Here is an 18,547-nt window from a genome sequence, read left to right on the forward strand (position 1 = left end):
CCGTCTCCCCTGCAGCCTTCAGAAGTTGGGCACAGGCTATGAACCCCTCTGTCTGCACCATGGAGGGAAGGGACATTGCTCTTGAACTCTGCTGTGGCCTGTGGTCTCTGCAGCAAGTTGCTGTTGCGACTGGGTGTGAGACCACCAGCTCAGCCACCATGGTTCAGTGCCTTCGCCAGAAGACAGAGGAGGAGCTCTTGGAGACCACCCTGAAAATGGTAGGTGCTCCATTCCCCGCGGCCCCACCCTGTTTACTGGGCCCCTGATTTGCTTTCTGCTTGTCCTGGTCAAACAGCCTGAGACAGATTCCCACCTCTCCTGATCCAAAGTGGTAATTTTGGTTTCCCTTTTATTATAAAGTACCTCAAATGTCAACAGTCCAAAATGACATGATGAAAAATTGCCTAACAATTCCTCAGCTTCATCAGAACTTAATATTTGGTCATTGCTGTATACAGATGTATTTTTAAGAAATTGAACATTTTATATCCACAGAAGTAACCCCCATCTTGGATTTTGGAGTTGAGCGTAGTAAGATTTTCTGAAAGGTGTTACAATTTGTCTAATGTTGATCAGAATTATAACCTAGTAGTGGCCCCAATCCTGAGATTCTGCCCTAACTGTGATTCTAAGATGACCATCATTCCACCATTCATTCATTCACCTGTCGTTCACCCATCCCATTCACCTGTCGTCACCCATCCATTCATCCTCCCTCCATTCATCGGCCACCATTAATTGTCCATCTGTCCAGCCACTGATCCATTCAATCCATCGATATCCTTCCATAAATCCAATATCCATCCAATAATGTTTCTTTTAACCATTTTCAATCATTTTAACATGCATCTCCCGGCACCATGTATCTAAACTCCATCATCCATTCCAACAAAAGCATCGATCCAGCCTGTGTGCTAGCTGCCATCCTCTATCCGTGCATTCATCCAATTGGTCCATACTCCATGCACAACTCCATCCGCTGCCACCATTCATGGGAAGTGCGGGGAGGAGGGCACCAAGGGAGTGATGCAGTATGACCTGAGCCGAGCCCTTGCTCCCGAGGGACCCATCAGAGGGAAACACACCTATGAATGTAGTGTGTTAAATGAGGTAAGAGTACACAGAGATGACACATTCATTTAGCCAGCCGGGTTACTTTCCAGATGACTGATGGGTGATCATGTGGTTTGTCACCACAGAGAAGCTTACCCAGCAGGACAAACACCCAGAAAACCAGCACTCAGGCCAAGGGGAAACTACTCCTTGGTGGGGAGGTGTGAGTGGAGCTCAGAAGCAGCTGGAACAACTTGGCTTCTTTATCTTGACTCTGGGCAATAATCCTGGGCCCCACGGATAGGACACAGCACTGGGTACTGCCTATGTCTGTGGGGTGAGTCCAATGTGAGCTTGGTACTGAGGTCCTGGCTCTTCCAGTCCACATAGGAAGCAAGGTTTTCTGTGAATCAGAGCAACTCTGCTTCCTAATGCCTTGAAAGAGGCCAATGTTTCATCCACGTCTGTGTTGGCACAAGAGGACCCAGCGCATAAGGAGAGGAAGGCACACCACAGACGTCCTCTCTGGAGCTCCAGTGGCCTCATTCTAGGCCTGGGGGCTGTCCTTCCCTTGCTGGCACCTGCCCCTCCCCTCTCCTACGCCTCCACTCTGCACCATGCCCAGCACAACCCCTGTCCTGCCCGCTTCCTCTGGACCCAGCCAAAGAGGCTCTGGGTGAGAGAACCTGATACCTCTGAGGCAGAGCTCATGAAAATCGGATTTTCCCACAGGAAGCCTTCTCACCACAACCTCTGCTTTTGTCTTTACAGAAGTTCTTTAGTCTTGATTTATTTGAAGACCCCAGAAAGGTAAGGCCCTTGGCTTCTTGATGACAGGTTTTGTGTCTTAAGAACTTTAGGCTCCAATTCACAATGAATGAAAGAATTCTCCTTGGTGGGAGCACAGCCACTCCATGTGTGTATCTTGCTGAGGCCCAGAGAGGGGAGGTCACTTGTTCGGGTAACACAGCCAGGTGGACCAGAGGCAGGACTTGAACCTGCTTCCCCTGACTCCAGGCCAGGTGCTCCCAGGTCAGCAACTCTATGTCCTCTGGACTCAGCTACCAATTTTGCATTTATATTTCTGCTTCCAAAAAGGCCCAAGGGGAGAAGGACTGCATTAGAACACTCTCCGGAGGAAGAGGTAACCAGATGAGGGACTCAGGATTCTTTAATGAGGAGGACACACCTCCTGGAAGGCCCAGGGTGATTAGCTTTGCAGGGAGGGAGGGAAACAGGCCACAGGATCTGTCTTGAGGACAGGGCCCTCCTCCCAGTGCTAGGAAACCCCAACAGGATCCCCATTTTCTCCTTCTTCTTCCCTCCCACTTGCCAGTAAGTTTCCAGGGTCTGGTGACATTAGCCGTGCAGCACCTTAAGAGCCCGGCCTCTGCTCCCTCCCAGGAGACCCCCGTACTTCTCTCAAGTCTTGTCAGGATGAGTTGAGGTCTACTCAGACATTCATCCTACTACGTTGCAGGATGTGGTTTGGCAGCTGGGATGTGACAGTGACACAGGCAAGATTCCCTGCTTTCCTGAGCCTTCCATTCCAGGGGGAGGAGAGCTCAGTAGAAAAAATAAAACCACAGGCAGTATGTGCTGTGCTCGGTCAGAGTTGAGGTCAAAAGGGATCAGGAAGTGGGGCAGTGGTGCCCGCCTGTGATCCCAGCGACTCAGGAGGGTCACAAGTTCCAGCCAGCCTCAGCCACTCAGTGAGACCCTGCCTTGAAAGAATAAAGAGAACTGACCAGTGGTTTCTATCTAAACAGAGGGGTCAGGGGTGGCTTGATGAGCAGGTGACCTTCGAGTCGAGCTCTGGAGGAGGGAAGGAAACCAGCAGTCAGGGCAACTGGAGGAGGAGTGTTCCTGGGGGAGGGAATAGCCACTGCAGAGGCCCAAGAAGCCTCTACGTTTTGAGGGAGGGAGCGAGGGGGAGGCTGGGGTCTTGGAGCTGGGGGTGGGGTGGTCCCTGGAAGACCTGGGCTATGACTCGGCATGAGCTGGGAGGTGCTCAGAGGGCTCTGAACAGAGCAGCGATGTGGTCTTAGATTTTCTGAAGGTCCATTTCGCCACGAGGTAGAAGCAGTGGAGGAGAGGGCAGAGCAGACGCAGGAAGGTCAGCTGAGAGGCGGCCCCTGGCCCGCAAGGGAGCCTCGTGGCTTGGACCAGGCTCAGAGCAGTGGGGTGGAGAGAAGTGGCTGGAGTCTGGGTATTTTTGAAGGAAGAGCTGTCAGCCCTTGCTGATGGACAGCTGATGGACAGCTCGGAGAGAAAGAGGGAAGATGGGAGCCCCGAGTTCTCCGGCCCAAGCACAGCAAAGTGGCCTCACAGGGAACCAGCAGCAGCCATGAGCAGACAGTTGCAATGACCGTGGTTCCCTCTGTGGCTGAGCAGGCCGTCCCAGGGAGGCTGCCACCTCTGCCTTCTGGATTCGTACCATCTCCTATTCCTCTTTCGGTCCCGGCTCTCACGTCCCTGGGGTCACCAGGCTTGCCTTTCTAAAGCATGCCCTCTCCCTTCTTAAAAGCCTGGCCTCGTTGGCAAGACAAACTGGCTTCCTTCCATCAGTTGAACCTCACGTCATATCTGAGTGCCTGTGAAGAGCCCGACAGTGTGCAGAGGCCGTGCCCTACCCGGCGGCCCTCTGTCTGACCTGCCCAGGGCATTGCTCTGAGCTCAGGGCTCTTCAACATGCTGACCTGTCCCTTCATTCAGGCCATGTCTATGGTGTGGCAGAGCCCCTGCTCCAGGTGGCCTGCCACGTACCTTCTTCTAAATAAGCCACTTCCCTTCCCGGCCTCCTCTGGCCACCCTTTCTGAACGGTAAGCTTCTGAGGAGCAGGTGTTGCTCTCAGAGTCTTTCTATTGTCAGCCAGGTTGGATTAGGATCTGGGCCCCTGGTGCTGCATCTAGTTCAGGTTATCAGACTTCCTGTGGACAGCCAGCCCCAGCCGTCATTCACTGGTCTTAGCAGAGTAGACACGAGTCTTGGAAACCATAGTGTCTCAAAGCTCCAGAATTGTTCAGTTCCATCTGCTCTCCAAGGAGGGAAATAGGGCCCATGGAGTACAGAGCTGGAGGTAGGCACTTGAGACTGGAGTCTATGTGGGGATCTGTAATAATCCTGCTCATCAATAATATCCAATGTTAATGGAGCCTTTCTGGGTTCCAAGCACCGGAGCATTGCTTGTATCTGTCCTTTTGCTTCCTAAGGGTTCACAGATGAGAAAACCAAGGCCTTAGGGGAAATTGCCTTTCCAAGTTACCAGCTAATAAGTAGAAGAGCCAGGATTCACATCCGGGTAGTTCAGCTTCAAGACACATGATCTTCACAGCTACACCATTGTGACTGAGCATGACATAACTATACCCAGAACCAGCTTCCCAGGTGGTGACATGTGAACCCACTTATTCTGTGACCCTGTATTTTGCATTGGAAGTAAAAAGTAAATTGGGAAATTTATCAACATAATATCAGCTCAGATTCTTTATTCATGTATCCATTCAGTTGAGGCATCGTGAAGGTGAGGGGTTCTGTTCCTTCCAAAGCAAACCTTTTATCAGTGAAAACTCATGTTTAAGTATAGATGGATAATTCCCCCAAGGCATAGAAAAAATGCTTGTTTAATATTGTCAATTACACAGCAAGAAAGCAATCACTGTACAAACTATTCATAATAAGCTTTTACAAAGAAATACTTTTTAAAGATGTAGATAGATAGACAGGGCTGGAGATGTAGCTCAGGGGTGGAGTACTTGCCTAGCCTGTGCGCAGCCCTGGGTTCCATCCCCAGTACAGCAAAATAAGTAGAGAGAAAGAGACAGACAGACAGACAGAGAGGAGTCAATCCTCCTTAACCACAAATCCTATGATTTGATTTCTGAAAAATCAAACATACAGCACTCTTGTGGTTATTCACGGATAGGAGCAAAGTGGTAAAAGTTTGAGTCACTTGATACATTCCCATCCCAAATCAGACAAAACAATTCTGTCTTCTTGTTTCATCTTCTGTACAAAGAAGTGTTCTTTTTGTGGTCTATTTAGTGCCAGTTTTGTTGTTTTAGTGCCAGTTCTTTGTTGTCTGTCTTGGGGTTACTTTGCATGTGTGTGTGCATGTTGGTGCTTTTTGTTGGTAATCTCTCTATTTTAAATGCCCACCCAGCACAGCGCAGAAGTGGTGCTCCTTAGCAGGAAAACACCTGTGACAGAGGAGCTTGGTTCAGCCGGGGGTTGAGGTGCTCTTGGTCACTCCCAGGGTTTAAGGAACAGCACATCCAGGGAGCAGGAGACTGCCTAGCTGTGAGTGAGGCCACCCTGCACAGTGCTAATATAGCATCTGTTGTGTGTGCTTCAGCTGTGGAAAAAGATGGGAAAAAATAAATTTGGGAATTCTTGAAATGAGGAGGAATGTTAAAAGCATGTAGTGGACAGCAGGGTTGTGAAACTGAAGACAAAGACATTTGCTCTTATGTGACCCAGGGCTGGGATAATGTTAACCCCTTCCTGTCCGGTGTATTATTGGTAGTTGGTACTACACATAGCTAATTCTTTGTGAGAAATCTATGTAATATAAAGTGTCTAAAAAAGAACTTACACATCAAACAAAGTTGATGGGGCTTGTAAGTATCTCGCTCTTCATCCTGTGGAGCATTGGCTCAGTATTCACTGATCCAGTATTCACGCAATTTACAGAACATAACGACCGTGAATAACAAGAATCAACTACAGAAGGTGTGACTGGTCCACAGCCCAGCTGTCCTAGGGTATTGGGCTAGGTTACCAAGGGACAAAGAAAATACCCAATGATGCGTGCAGGACAGGAATCTTATGAAAACCCTTGGGGATGGCCCAGTGGTGACACCATGGACAGGGCATCTCCACCCCTCATGGTGCTTTGTCCAGTGGTGGATGAGCACCTTGCTCTGCTGTGCTTCAGTTGCTTCGAGGAGAGGGCTTCCATAGGTTGGGCTACAGAGCAATGACATCATTAACTTGACTTGTCCCTTAGATGACTAGTATCCCACGGAACGGGGCGTGCATGTGAGTAAGCAGCTTTCAGCAGATAACACTAACATGCCCTGAGTCCTAGCATGTGTGGCAGCAAGTCAGTGCCCTTCAAGATAATATGATCTAGGCATCCGACACAGGCCCGCTGTCATTGTTCCCTGGACTTGGCTGAGTTCTTGGGAACAGAGAAGCATTTCAGGGACATGATATTTTACTGTCCTCCTTTTCTCAAAGAATGATGCAGATCAACAGAGAGATAGAAAGACAGACAGATACATAGAGAAACTAGGCACATTTCAAATAGAATGATAGATAGGTTTAAGTGTGTATATGTATTTATCTCTGTGTCATAGATCTCTCTTTGTCTGATAGGTTTAGCATCCCGAATCTAAACTATGAATCCAAAATACTCCAAATGTTTTGAGGGCTGTAATGATACCGTGTATAGAAAATTCACCACATGACCTCATGTGACAAGCCCTAGTGTAATCCCAGGTACATTAAAAATGGTGTGTTCAGACTTGAGTACCATCCCTGAGACATCTAATTATGTTTATGCAATATTCCAAAATCAAAAAGAAATCTCTAAAATCAGGAAGACTTCTGGTCGCAAGCATCTTAGATAAAGAATACTCAACCTTCTGGGCACGATGGCAATCCCAATGACTTGGGAGGCTGAGCCAGGAGAATCGCAGGTTCAAAGTCAGCCTCAGCAACTTAGCAAGGTACTAGGCAACGTAGTGAGACTCTGTTTCAAAATAAAACATTAAAAAGGGCTGGGATGTGGCTCAGTGGTTAAGTGCCCTGGGTTCAACCTCTAGTACAAAAACAAGGAATACTCAACTTGTATATATTTCAGTTTGGTAAATATTTATGCTCCCTCAAAGCGTTGTCACCTTACCAATGCTAGCCCTGGTTCAATTTCTGTCCTCTGAAGTCTCAGAGACTTTGTCATCTTGTTAGAACCCTGAGTCTGTTGCCACTGCCCATGGCCATACATAGGGTCCATGATGCTAGGCTCACCCTCAGACAGGCAGAGGGGGACTGGAGTGTTTCCTGGGGAAGGAGAATCATAGAACGAGCCTGCTCTCTTCCCTAGAGGTACCCCGTCCTCACAACTGTAGTTGACGGAGTTGTGCTGCCCAAGGCCCCTGAAGAGATTCTGGCTGAGAAGAATTTCAACACGGTCCCCTACATCTTGGGCATCAACAAGCAAGAGTTCGGCTGGTATATTCCAACGGTGAGAACGCGCAAGCCACTTGACAGATGGCCCCCTGACCCGCTCCTTCTGCCCTCCGACTTCTGGCCCCATGGGTTCTTCAGCCTCAAAGCCCTTCCTCTGAATTCAGTGCAGCTGTCCCCAGTATTTCCTGGGATGACCCACTGTCCCTGGGGTACCAGGGCCCTGGGAACCCCTCCCTCCAAACACTCGTTGTTTTTCTGTTAAAGGATCTTTCTTGTCCAGGTGTGAGAGCCAGTAGAGACAATAACGATGCAAAACGGAAAACCAAGGCTGTTTAGGAAGTGGCAGGAGCAGGGAGTACAGGAGAGTGAGGTCTGGCAGCACCCTCCACCCTGGGCTGGGACTTGTGAGCCCCACAGATCCCCACCTGCGCTCCCCGCACCCGCCCAGGACAGAGTCAGAGAAAGTTGCTTCTCCTCGAGTTGAAACTGGCTTCTGAAAGGGAAGAAGACCTTTTCTTCTCTTAAAGAAGAACCAGTTGAAAGCCACGGAACAGGTTTTCTTCAGTAGTAAGTTTGCAGTGGGGAAAATCCCCCCACGGCAAAGGCTGGAGCCCTCTCAAAGCTGGGGAGCTGGGGGGCACTGTGGGTGGAGTAGCGGGGAGTCGCTTGGCTCACCCGCGGCATTGGTTGACCCGTGCTCAGCTGTGGGAGAAACAGACTCCTCTTCAGGCCAAGAAGCACAGGCATGGTGGAAGGAAGGCCCCTAATGAAGTTAGGCTTTGTACTTGGACCAGGCCTGGAAGGATGCTCAAGATTTATGCCCCAAATAGTTTACCTTTCAAGGAGGCTTCAATTTTTTTTTTTTTTTTTTAAATGCTCTCAGGTCCTTGAGGAAACAGTTCTGGATGGGGTGTTTATATTTCAAAGGACAGAGAAAAGATTGATAATGGCAAACTTTCTAAGATAAATGCCCTCAGAGAGAGTCCAGGGTCTGCTTGCCCAACACAAGGTTTTGGCTGGAGAAAACAGTATTTCCACCTGGAAGAACTGAGTTTTTTCAGGCAGTCATTTTAAGAGCCTGAGGTCCTCCTAGGATGTGGCCTTAAGTCACTGGCAGCCAGGCTAGAGTGAGGTTGGACAGGATCGTCACCTGCTGGGAGCTATACCGTTCTCCCTTCAGAAGGATTTCAGAGGTTATGCTGAGAGGACAAATCCTCATGGTGGATTTTGGCTTGCTGGGTCATCTAAGTCTGTGGGGTGTGGTTTTCTTCCCTTGGTCCCTAAGTCCTCCACGTCGACATTAGCCTGGCTGACACCTTCCTTCTCTGGACTGGCCATTGTGTGGGTTCTGGCTGACAGATAGAGTTAGACATAAAGATACACTTATATAGCAAGGACAGCTTCCACTAAACATTTGTTTATCTTCTTTGCACTCCTCGAGTTTCTTGATATAAGTTTATTTGATTCATTAATTTTGTTTAATGCATCAAAGACCCATGCCCATTGACGACGGGCCAAAGTGCCCTCACTCTGCCCTGGTTTGTTGGTTGGCCTGCCCTGGTTTGTTGGTTGGCCTGCCCTGGTTTGTTGGTTGGGTTCTTTCTCTTAATTCCTGATGACTCACAAATGCTAAACCTTTTTTTCACAGATGATGGGCTTTCCACTCTCTGAAGACACACTAGACCAGCAGACGGCCACGGCCCTCTTGTGGAAGTCCTACCCACTCATCGTAAGAATCTAGGGAATCAAGGAAACCGATTAAGAAAGAAGGGCTGGGAGCTTGCCCCACAAAACAGATCAATTCAAAGAGAGAACAAAGGTTGGGATCTGGTGCCCTGATTTTCTGCCTTCCCACTTCACCACCCCAGAAAAGACTTGCTCCAGTCTAGGAGGGCCATGATCAATAGATCCTTCATAGGTGGCTGGGCAGCTGCCTTTCTCACCATAGGGGCTGGTCACTTTGTTGATGATTTCAGAACATCTCTGAGGAGTTGACAACAGAGGCCACCGAGGAGTACTTAGGACGGACGGACGACCCTGTCAAAAAGAAAGAACTGTTCCTGGACTTGATGGGAGATGTCATGTTTTGTGTCCCTTCTGTGATTGTGGCCCGTGGCCACAGAGGTGAGTCCCAGAGGTTGAATGGGAAGAGGAAATTGACTCACCAGCCTGATGTGGGATCTGCCCGGCTCCAGCATAGACAGATGTGGGATCTGCTGATGTTTAGGCCCGAGAGGCTGATTCCGCATGGCCTGGGTTGTGGGGGGCGTCCTGTTTTGTCTCTGTTAGTAGCAGACCGAAAACAGGATTCAAGTGCAAGGAGTTCGTTTAGGAAGTGACCCCAGAAACACCAATGTTTCTGAGGGAGGTGAGGAAGCGATGCAGGAAAGAGGTAAGAGTTGGCATAGATCATATTTGAATGTCCCCAGAGTCCTATGTGTTGGGGGCTTGGTCACAGCCAATGGTGCCATTGGGACATTGGGGAACTTTTAGGAGGGACAGCCTCGTTGAATGAAGTTAGGTCCTAGGGTGCTTGTCCTTGAAGGAGATACTGGAACCTCAGCCTTTCTCTCTTTGCTTCCTGACTGCTATGAGGTGAACAGGCCTCCTCTGTCACCTGATGGCATGATGTCCCCTGCTGCCACCGTTCCAAAGCAACAAAACCAAATGACTGTGACTGTAACCATGAGCCAACATGAGGCCTTCCTCCTTATAGGCTGATTGTCTCAGGTGTTTGGTTTAGCAATGCAAAGGAGACTAACACAGAAGCTGATGGAGGAGGCACTGCCCAGCGGTGCCCCAATGGACACCTGGAGCCGGGGAGCTCTGGGGAACAGGGGCCATTTCCAGGTGCAACCTAGGAGACCCACAGGACCTTTTGTTATCGACCAGTCTTCATCCACCTAATCTGCAAGCCAGGAAATGCTTCCCTGGTCTTGACTTCTCTAAGCATGCCGCAAGGGTTTTAAAATTCAGTACTTTATAAGCATAATTAAAAACAAAAAGCTGGCTACAGCAAGGTTAGCATCTGTCCAAAAACCCCTCGATACAGGTGCCAAATACCACTTTCGCCTCCCGAGGTGCCCCATGAGACCCTGCTCCCCTTCCATAAACCTGGATGTGTCTGCTACTGGGTCTGATCTGTGATGTCCCCACCTGCGTGTCATGGGGTCCACTCATGTTGGACTTGAGTCTTTGATCTGAGATTTCATGATGTTTGAGTTCAAGGTCTTTATTTTTGCATGGATTTTATCAACTTTCATTTATTGTATTTGTCTCACTGTTCTTGATCAGCGAGCTTTTCTGAATATAGAATTAATATAATTGTAGAAAGTTTTGAAAATAGGAAACAAAGAGGAAACCAGATATCACTCAGAATTCCTCTACTCAGTCACCTGCTATAATTTTTTTCTGTATTATCTTCTAATAAGTTTTCTACAGCTTACATAGTTTAAAATTCATTTATATGACTATTTTGTTCAGAAAGCAGTACATTTGGAGGATTTCCTCAATGTCAATAAAAACCCATAAAAATGTCTATTATCAGGTACATAAAATCTACTCTTCTTATCTTTATGACTGCTTATATTGTGATGCTACAAATAACATTATGCAGACCCTTATGTGCATAAATAATTAATCATATCTCTTCTTTTTTTTTAAGATTGGGGTTTAGAAAGGAGGTTACTAAGCTGGATCACAGGAACATTTTAAAGCTCTTGATACATATTGCAAAACTGCTTTCCATTATATTTAAACGTGGATTTCTTTTCTTCTTCTTTTTGTCCTGGTGCTAACAATTAATCCATGGAGGACTCTATCAGTGAGCCACATCCCAAGCCCTTTTCAGCTTTTATTTTGAGACAGGGTCTCACTAAGTTGCTTAGTGCCTTGCTAAGTTGCTGAGGCTGGCTTTGAACTTGCAATCCTTCTGCCTCAGTCTTCCAAACTACTGACATGTGCTACCACCAAACCCCTTGAAGACTATGGACTTCTTAACTCTTTTTATCACTTGGAATACTGAGGTTGAAAAATGAAAACAGGGACTGGGTTGTGGCTCAGTGGCAGAGTGCTTGACTAGCACATGTGAGGCACTGGTTTCGATCCTCAGCACCGCGTAAAAATAAATAAGTAAAACAAAGGTATTGTGTCTATTTACAACTAAAAAATATTAAAAATAAAATAAAAATAAAAATGGTGCTACAAATTCCACAAGCCTTCCCTACAGAGAGAGAGAGAGAGAGAGAGAGAGAGAGAAGAGAGAGAGAGAGAGACTCTCTGGGCAGCATACTGCCTAAAATAATTATCTCATCCACCAAACTTTCCTCTATGCTTGGATCCTGAGATCCTTTCTTAAGCATGTGAGTGGCAGAGGCAAAATTAAACTCTCCTTTTAACAAGCCCAACTTGACCTTGACACTGTTTTGTAAGAGGATTACAGAGCCACAGAAATGCTTGTTCCAAAGGTCACTTCTTGCTAAACCTCAGCTGCGCTGACGGGGGTGGAAAGGGCTGTTAAATAAATTATTCTACATCCTTGTGTTGAGATAACATCTATTGTGAAATCATTTTGTGGATGAATATTTAATGATGTGAAGAAATGATTACTGTGTATTACAGAATAGCATAGACAATATTATTCCCAGTTTATACACATAAAAGGAAATATACCAAAATACCAAAAGAGGTTTTCTATGAGTGGTGGAATTATGAGTGATCTTTTTGTTCAGTGTACTTTTTTTCGGCATTTTCCAAGATTCTTGCTGTCTCCAAGGAGGGAAAAGGCTTCACATTTCTCTACCAGCCTAACTTGGGGCCTCAACCTTCCCTTCTTAGAGTGACCAATGCAATCTGGGGACATTGGGACCAATGCAATCTGCTGAGGTCCCCAGGCTGCAGGATCCTGAGTTAGTCCTGTAGGACCAGGGATTGGTGGCTTGGATGACCCAAGAGAAGGAGAACTGGAATCTTCTTGGGGCTTGGACAGGAAGCTTTGGTGGTAGATAGAAAGGCAGAGGAGATGGAGGTCAAGATAGAAGCAGGTCACCCTTCCCTGGCCCCTTCTCTTCTCTGCCACCACCTTATCACCTTAGTGCACCCCAGGTGAAGAAGAAAGTGAGGTATCTGAGGAGATGGAAGTATGAATGAAACCTCCACTTTGCAATTTCCTGAGTCACAAGAGATGCCCACTCCCTTTCCGCCTGTGTTTGTGTTTAAATATCCTCTTTCAGAAGACCCACTTGGTTTTGCTTCATTCTTCTCAGGATAGGTGAGAAAACCACTGGAAATGCTCAAAACTAGGCTGAACAGGAGACGCCTATGAGGTTATAGAATTTCTTAAAACAAACGAGCACTAGTGTGTTTTCAGTGAAGCAGTGTAAACTGGGTCCATAAAGATGTTTTGTGGGTGAATGTGTCAGGGGCCAAGGGGTTTTGTGAACCAAGCCGGTAGCCCTGTGCTGAGACTTTAAGTGGATCGACCCAGGTGTCAACATTCACTCCTTCAAGCAACATCTGGCCCACATCCTCCTCAACCAGCTCTGCAGCAGGCCAGTCCCGGGGTGTTCCTATAACTCTGTTCCTCTCCCAACTCAGGGGTTTCCTGCACAGCCAGAGACCCTGAGACCATCCACTGTGGGTCTGATGACACAAACTGTGCCCAAACCCCTGTCTTCCCAGGTGCCGGAGCCCCCACCTACATGTACGAGTTTCAGTATCGCCCGAGCTTCGCATCGGACACGAGACCCAAGACGGTGATAGCAGACCATGGGGACGATGTCTACTCTGTTTTTGGGATCCCATTTTTAAAAGGTAACAGCTCTGTGCTGGCCGTGAGCTTACAGTCAGGAGGCCTGGGTTCCAGTCTTGCTTTGGTGGCCTTGAGCAAGTTCTGCTATCCTAGGCTTCACTTCGGACTCACTGTAACAGGGCTGAGGCACAGGCCGTTCCTGGCCTCTCTCCTGCTACCATGCAAGGAGGAGGGGTATTCATGTGCCCTGAGCCAGAGTCACTCAGAATCCTGAGCTGCGACATCAGTGAGAGAGGTGGTGGGCCACCCACAGGGCCCTGCTCTATAGTAAAAAATGATGCTGCTTGATTTCTACTTTAAAAGCCGTGCTAGAATGAGTAAGGGTGAAGTCAGAACTGGCGATGACTTCGAATCCAGTGTCGTATGTAACCATCCTCTATGGATGTATCTAAAACTCATATATTTTACCTATACTTAATAATGTAATTTTTTAAAAAACGTTTCCACAAATGTCTTTGATATGCTAACTCTCAGCAGTTGCAGATGACTTGTGACCCACCTCATGACACACCAGGTGTCTCCCAGTCAGGTGACTCCTTCGGGCCTTAGCAGGTCTCATATTTTTCAAGCTCTCTGAAAATGTGAATGCACGTAGGAGATTAAGAAATGACTCAAGAACTAGAAACCATACAAAATAGAGGAAACCCCAGGTGTGGCCTTTGGACCCTGAATGGGGAGAGAGAGGCAGCCAGATTCCTGATGAAATCTCATGCCCATGTGTATATGTGTGTGTGTGTGTGTGTGTGAGTGTGTGTGAGAGTGCGCGCACCAGGGATTGAACCCAGGGACACTTGACCATAGAGCCACATCCCCAGCCCTTTTAAAATTTTATGTTGAGACAGGGTCTTGCTAAGTTGCTGAGGCCCTCGCTGGTTGCTGAGGCTGGCTCTGAACTCACGATCCTCCTGCCTCAGATGCGTGTCCTAGGGGCTCCCAGGGGCTCCCTGCTGCTGGCCCAGGGAGCACAGCTTGAGTAGCCAAGCGTTTTTTCCGTCTTCCCCTCAGAGGGAGCCTCAGAGGAGGAGACCAACCTCAGCAGGATGGTGATGAGATTCTGGGCCAACTTTGCTCGCAAGGGGTGAGGCTGGTGGCCAAGAGGGAGCAGGGTGGGTGGGTGGCATGGGGTGGAGTAGCTTCTAAAGTGTGAGTGACCAACACCCAACCTGTGACCCTAGTCCTCTGAGAGCATACAGGCTGTCCCAACAGACGGAGGGCTCCCCATCTCTGGAGAGCAGACAAAAGTCAGGGCTCCCTGAAAACTAGAGAACTGTGTGGACCGCTAAGTAGCTTTGGGGGAGTTTCCATTTGGTTCTGTTCACAGGAACCCCAACGGAGACGGGCTGCCCCACTGGCCAGAGTACGACCAGAAGGAAGGGTACCTGCAGATCGGCGCCCCCACCCAGGCAGCCACGGGGCTGAAGGACAAGGAAGTGGCTTTCTGGACTGAGCTCAGGGCCGGGGGGGCAGGAGAGAAACCTCCCCAAGGAGAAGACGTGCAGCAGTGACCGGGAGGCTGCGCCAGCCTCAGGAGACGGGAGCAGCTGAGACGGGGGTGTTCTGCAGAAGGTGTCTGCGGGCCTCAGAGGCATCCTATTTGGGAGGCCTATTGTGGTGGACTGGGCAAAGACCAGGGAGGCCTCGTGGCCTCAATTTGTGAAATAAACGCTCTTCCTGTGATCAAATCGGTGTCTGTGACCGGAGCTGGTCTCATCAGACCTTCCTCCTCGGAGAGAGTTGGAAGAGAGAGGCGCCATCAGTGGGTAGGAAGGCTTCACCTCCGTGGGGGTAGTGCACCCTCTGGACGTGCACAGTCCAGCAGTATGGGACTCTGGACCTGCTCCAAATATTGGCTATTTTCTTTCTTGGCCCTTTTATGTCCTTAACTTTAATCTCCAAGTTTCAGTCTTAAACATCCAGCAAGCCAGTTTCACCAGCCCTAAAGGGGCAGCAGTGATACCCATGATGAGAATCAGGGCCGAGTCCCGCCTCCCTGATGTCGAGGTTCAGCACCCGAGAAACACCCAGGCGAGAGCAGAAAGCAAGTTTTGTTGAAAGGATAGAACAGAAATAGACGCCTCCGAAGAGAAGGGGCCCCAGGGCTGGGTGTCTGAGGAAGTGGGGGTGTCCTGCTCCTGCCCCTTTTATAGATTTTAGATTTCCTTCCTTCACATGCCCTCTCCTCCCCCATGTGACTAGTGACCAAAAGGTGGGCCTAAAGATGGAGCTGCCCAAGGGTACAGGCGGGAAAGGAGACCCAGGGGCATTCATTAACAGCTCCTTGAAGGGAGGCTCTATCCCCTGGAGGCAGATCACCTCGCCAACAAGTTGGGTGGGGGGCTTTGGAGATACTGGCATTTTGTTTCCTTTCCTCTTGAATCAGCCCCATCTTTCTGATTAGACTCTATTATTTTTTACCTCCGTTGACTGTCCTTCCCTCAGCCCCCAGCCTCAGAAGCACAGAGTGCTCGTGGCTTCTGTGGGTGTGCCGGCCTCCAGGAACCTCCACCAGTTCAGCTACGCCGAAGCTGTCCAAACCCTGTTCTTTCAGATGTTTCCGGGGTCTTCCTTGCGTAGGCATAATTGATGAAACCATTAGAGGCTGGGGATCAGCTCAGCCTTCAGTCCCTCTCTCCTTGGGGTAGGGTGGGGTGGGTCTTTAAGTCCCTGCCCTCTTATCCTGCCTCTGTTTTTCCAGAGACCTGTACCCCCTGGGAAGCTACCGGAGGGATGCCAGGAATCAGAAAAATAATTAGCATAAAAAGACACTTCGCTTTAGAGATGCCAAGATTTAAGAGTCATGTGCCGGGAACAGGCCTGGCATCCAGAAATGCAACGTCACCAAACCACAGACCCAAGGGCAAGGTTATCCTTCTGAAAAACTCTTCTCCTCGGACCTCTGTGTGGTGCTCATGAGAAAGCCTGAGGGCAGGTTGTAAGGCTAAAGAAAACCTGCTTCCAGGGGTGCAGGCAAGAGGCTCTGCTCAGGTTCTTCCACCATTGTTATGGTTTGGATGTGAGGTGTCCCCCAGAAGCTCACATGTGAGACAGTGCAGGAGGGTTCAGAGGAGAAATGATTGGGTTGTAAGAGTCTTCACCCAATCAGTGAATTAATCCCTGATGGGATTAATTGAAGTGGTGGGTGTGGGTGGTGGAGGTGGGGATTGGGGTGTGGCTATGAGGTATATATTTTGTATCTGCAGAGTGGATGTCTGTCTCTCCCTCCCTCTTCCTCCCTCTCCCTCTCCCCCTTCTTCTCCCCTTGTCCCCTCTCATCCCTGATGAGCTGCTTCCTTCTGCCTCTCTTCTTCCCTCTGCCCCACTCTTCCGCCATGATGTTCTGCCTCACCTTGAGCCCTTCGAGGAGGAATGGAGCCAGCCTTCCATGGACTAAGACCTCTGAAACCGTGAGCCCTCAAGTAGACTTACCAGAGAGCAGCCAATCAGACCCCTCCTAAGGACCTGGCTTCAGCTCTGTTCGAGGCCTGTATTGAGGCCAACAAAAGGAAAAATGTTAAATTCTGTGCCTCATGATATGGGACACAATCCTGTCCTGAGTCAAGATCATTAGAGAACTTTCACTTATGGTGAGAAGAAGGATCACTGAGCAAGTCCCATCTTCCAGACTGAGGAACACAGGCTTCCCTCAGGTTGAGTCTGGACCAGGACAAGAGAAACAGTTCCCAGATGCCTCCTTCTGTAACTGAAAGCTCCTCATCCGCACCACCAATCCGATCACCAAGACAAGGTCTTGAGACAAAGGAAAATGTTTTATTGTTTTGCTAGCAGAGGAGAAACCCAGGGGACTCCTGTCCCAGAACCTGTGATTCTTTCCATCAGCAGGAACAGGTGGTGTGTGGGGTCCGGTTATTGATGCATAGTGAGACCACCAGAAACTAAGATAGGAAAAAAATTTATTTTGGGGAAAGAGAAAAAAACCAGACTGACATGTCAGGACTGCCACTCCAAGTCGGAAGGAGCAGCAGCGTCAGTGACTTCGGCAAGCTGGTTTTTTAAAGTGAAAAATCATACACACAAAAAAATCTTGGCAGCCTCACAATAGGGGGGTCTTTCTTTTTTTCTTCCTCTCATGGAATACAAACAGCAAGCTTTAGTTTATCTATTTTAGGCTGCACCTGGCGGGTAAGCAGGGAGGGCGAGGCAGGGGAGCTAGACTATCCAGATCTGAAACCGGCAGCTTCTGGGGCTTCCAGAGGGATGGGCTGCTTCACAGAAATAGTCACGATGTCCTTAACTCATGGCCACATTGTTTTATCTTGGGTACTGTCCTTGTATTGCCCACAGTCAGCCCAACTCAATGATTTTATTCACACCCATTTTGGTTTGGTCAATCTTAACTAGGTATATTTGTTTTATATCAGAAGGTCTCTACCTTTTTCTTTTTATAAGGGGGTCTCTTTCACAGTGGCTTTTAAAGAGGTGATCAGAGAAAATAAGATTTCAAAGCTTACAGGGGATATAGTCAAAGCAAGAAGAGAACCCCTGTTATACTTCAAGTCTACAAATACCAAGTCCCAGGACTCTGCTGTTAGGGAGAGTGAAAGTCTAGAGAGAGACCTTCTCTGAAGGGTAGGTGCACAAGGCAGGTCTGGAGCTGAGGGTGGGACAAGAGCTTTTTATAAACGCATTTCAGAAACCACCCCTCACACAGGGAAAATAGAACAGAGCTTAATGTCACACTAGAAGAATTTGAAGCTGTGGTACACTTAGGATATCCAAGGCAACAGTGTGCACATGTGCGTACATTCACACGTGCGCGCACACACACACGCACACACGATCAACCAGGAGGAAAAGACATTGCCTGTTTTTTCTCATAAATACCCTCAGTTTCTACTTTCCCACACTTGATGTAAAGCATTGAATTCAAAAAATTGTAAACACACACAAAAGCGAGAAAACACCCATTAATAAGTGATAAAGCAAACAACAGACTCAGAGTCAGAGATAACCTAGATGTTAAAACTAATAGACTGGGGATTTGAAGTAACCTTATGGAAAACTTACATGGATGGATGGGTCATGGTTTAGATAGAGATATCCCTAAGGCTCATGTTTGAGACAAAGCAAGAAGGTTCAGAGGCAAAAGGATTAGGTTATAAGAGGTGTAACCTAATCAATGGCTTAATCCACTGATATGGATTAATTGAGTGGTAATGGTAGGCAGGTAGGGTGTGGCTAAAGGTTGGAGGTCACTGAAGGTGTGCCTTTGGGATATATATTTTGTCCCTGGTGAGCAGAATGCCCTCTCAGCTTCCTGATTGCCATGTACTAAGCTGCTTTCCTCTGCCACACCCTTCTGCCATGATGTTCTGCCTCACCTTGAGCCCCAAAGAATGGAGTTGGCCATCCATGGACTGAGACCTCTGAATCCGTGAGCCCTCAAATAAACTTTTCCTCCTCTAAATTTGTTCTCGTCAGGTCTTTTGGTCACAGCAGTGAAAAGGCTGACTAAAACAGACAAATCTGGTGCA

At 48.3% G+C, this 18,547-nt stretch overlaps 1 protein-coding gene across 1 annotated transcript in view; it reads left to right on the forward strand.

Moving 5' to 3' along the window:
- LOC306649067 (liver carboxylesterase 1-like) overlaps positions 1 to 14,724 on the forward strand; it is a 162,535-nt gene extending 147,811 nt beyond the window's left edge. The window contains exons 7-14 of the mRNA XM_079119706.1: positions 114 to 218; positions 1,825 to 1,863; positions 7,161 to 7,301; positions 8,895 to 8,975; positions 9,223 to 9,370; positions 12,926 to 13,057; positions 14,061 to 14,133; positions 14,377 to 14,724. Of these exons, the coding sequence (XP_078975832.1) occupies positions 114 to 218; positions 1,825 to 1,863; positions 7,161 to 7,301; positions 8,895 to 8,975; positions 9,223 to 9,370; positions 12,926 to 13,057; positions 14,061 to 14,133; positions 14,377 to 14,560 (903 nt within the window). The 3' untranslated portion in view covers positions 14,561 to 14,724. The remainder of the gene's footprint in view (positions 1 to 113; positions 219 to 1,824; positions 1,864 to 7,160; positions 7,302 to 8,894; positions 8,976 to 9,222; positions 9,371 to 12,925; positions 13,058 to 14,060; positions 14,134 to 14,376) is intronic.
- Positions 14,725 to 18,547: the final 3,823 nt, after the last annotated feature.

This window comes from Sciurus vulgaris (assembly GCF_902686455.1).
Source record: "Sciurus vulgaris genome assembly, chromosome: 17".
NCBI classification, from domain to species: Eukaryota; Metazoa; Chordata; class Mammalia; order Rodentia; family Sciuridae; genus Sciurus; species Sciurus vulgaris.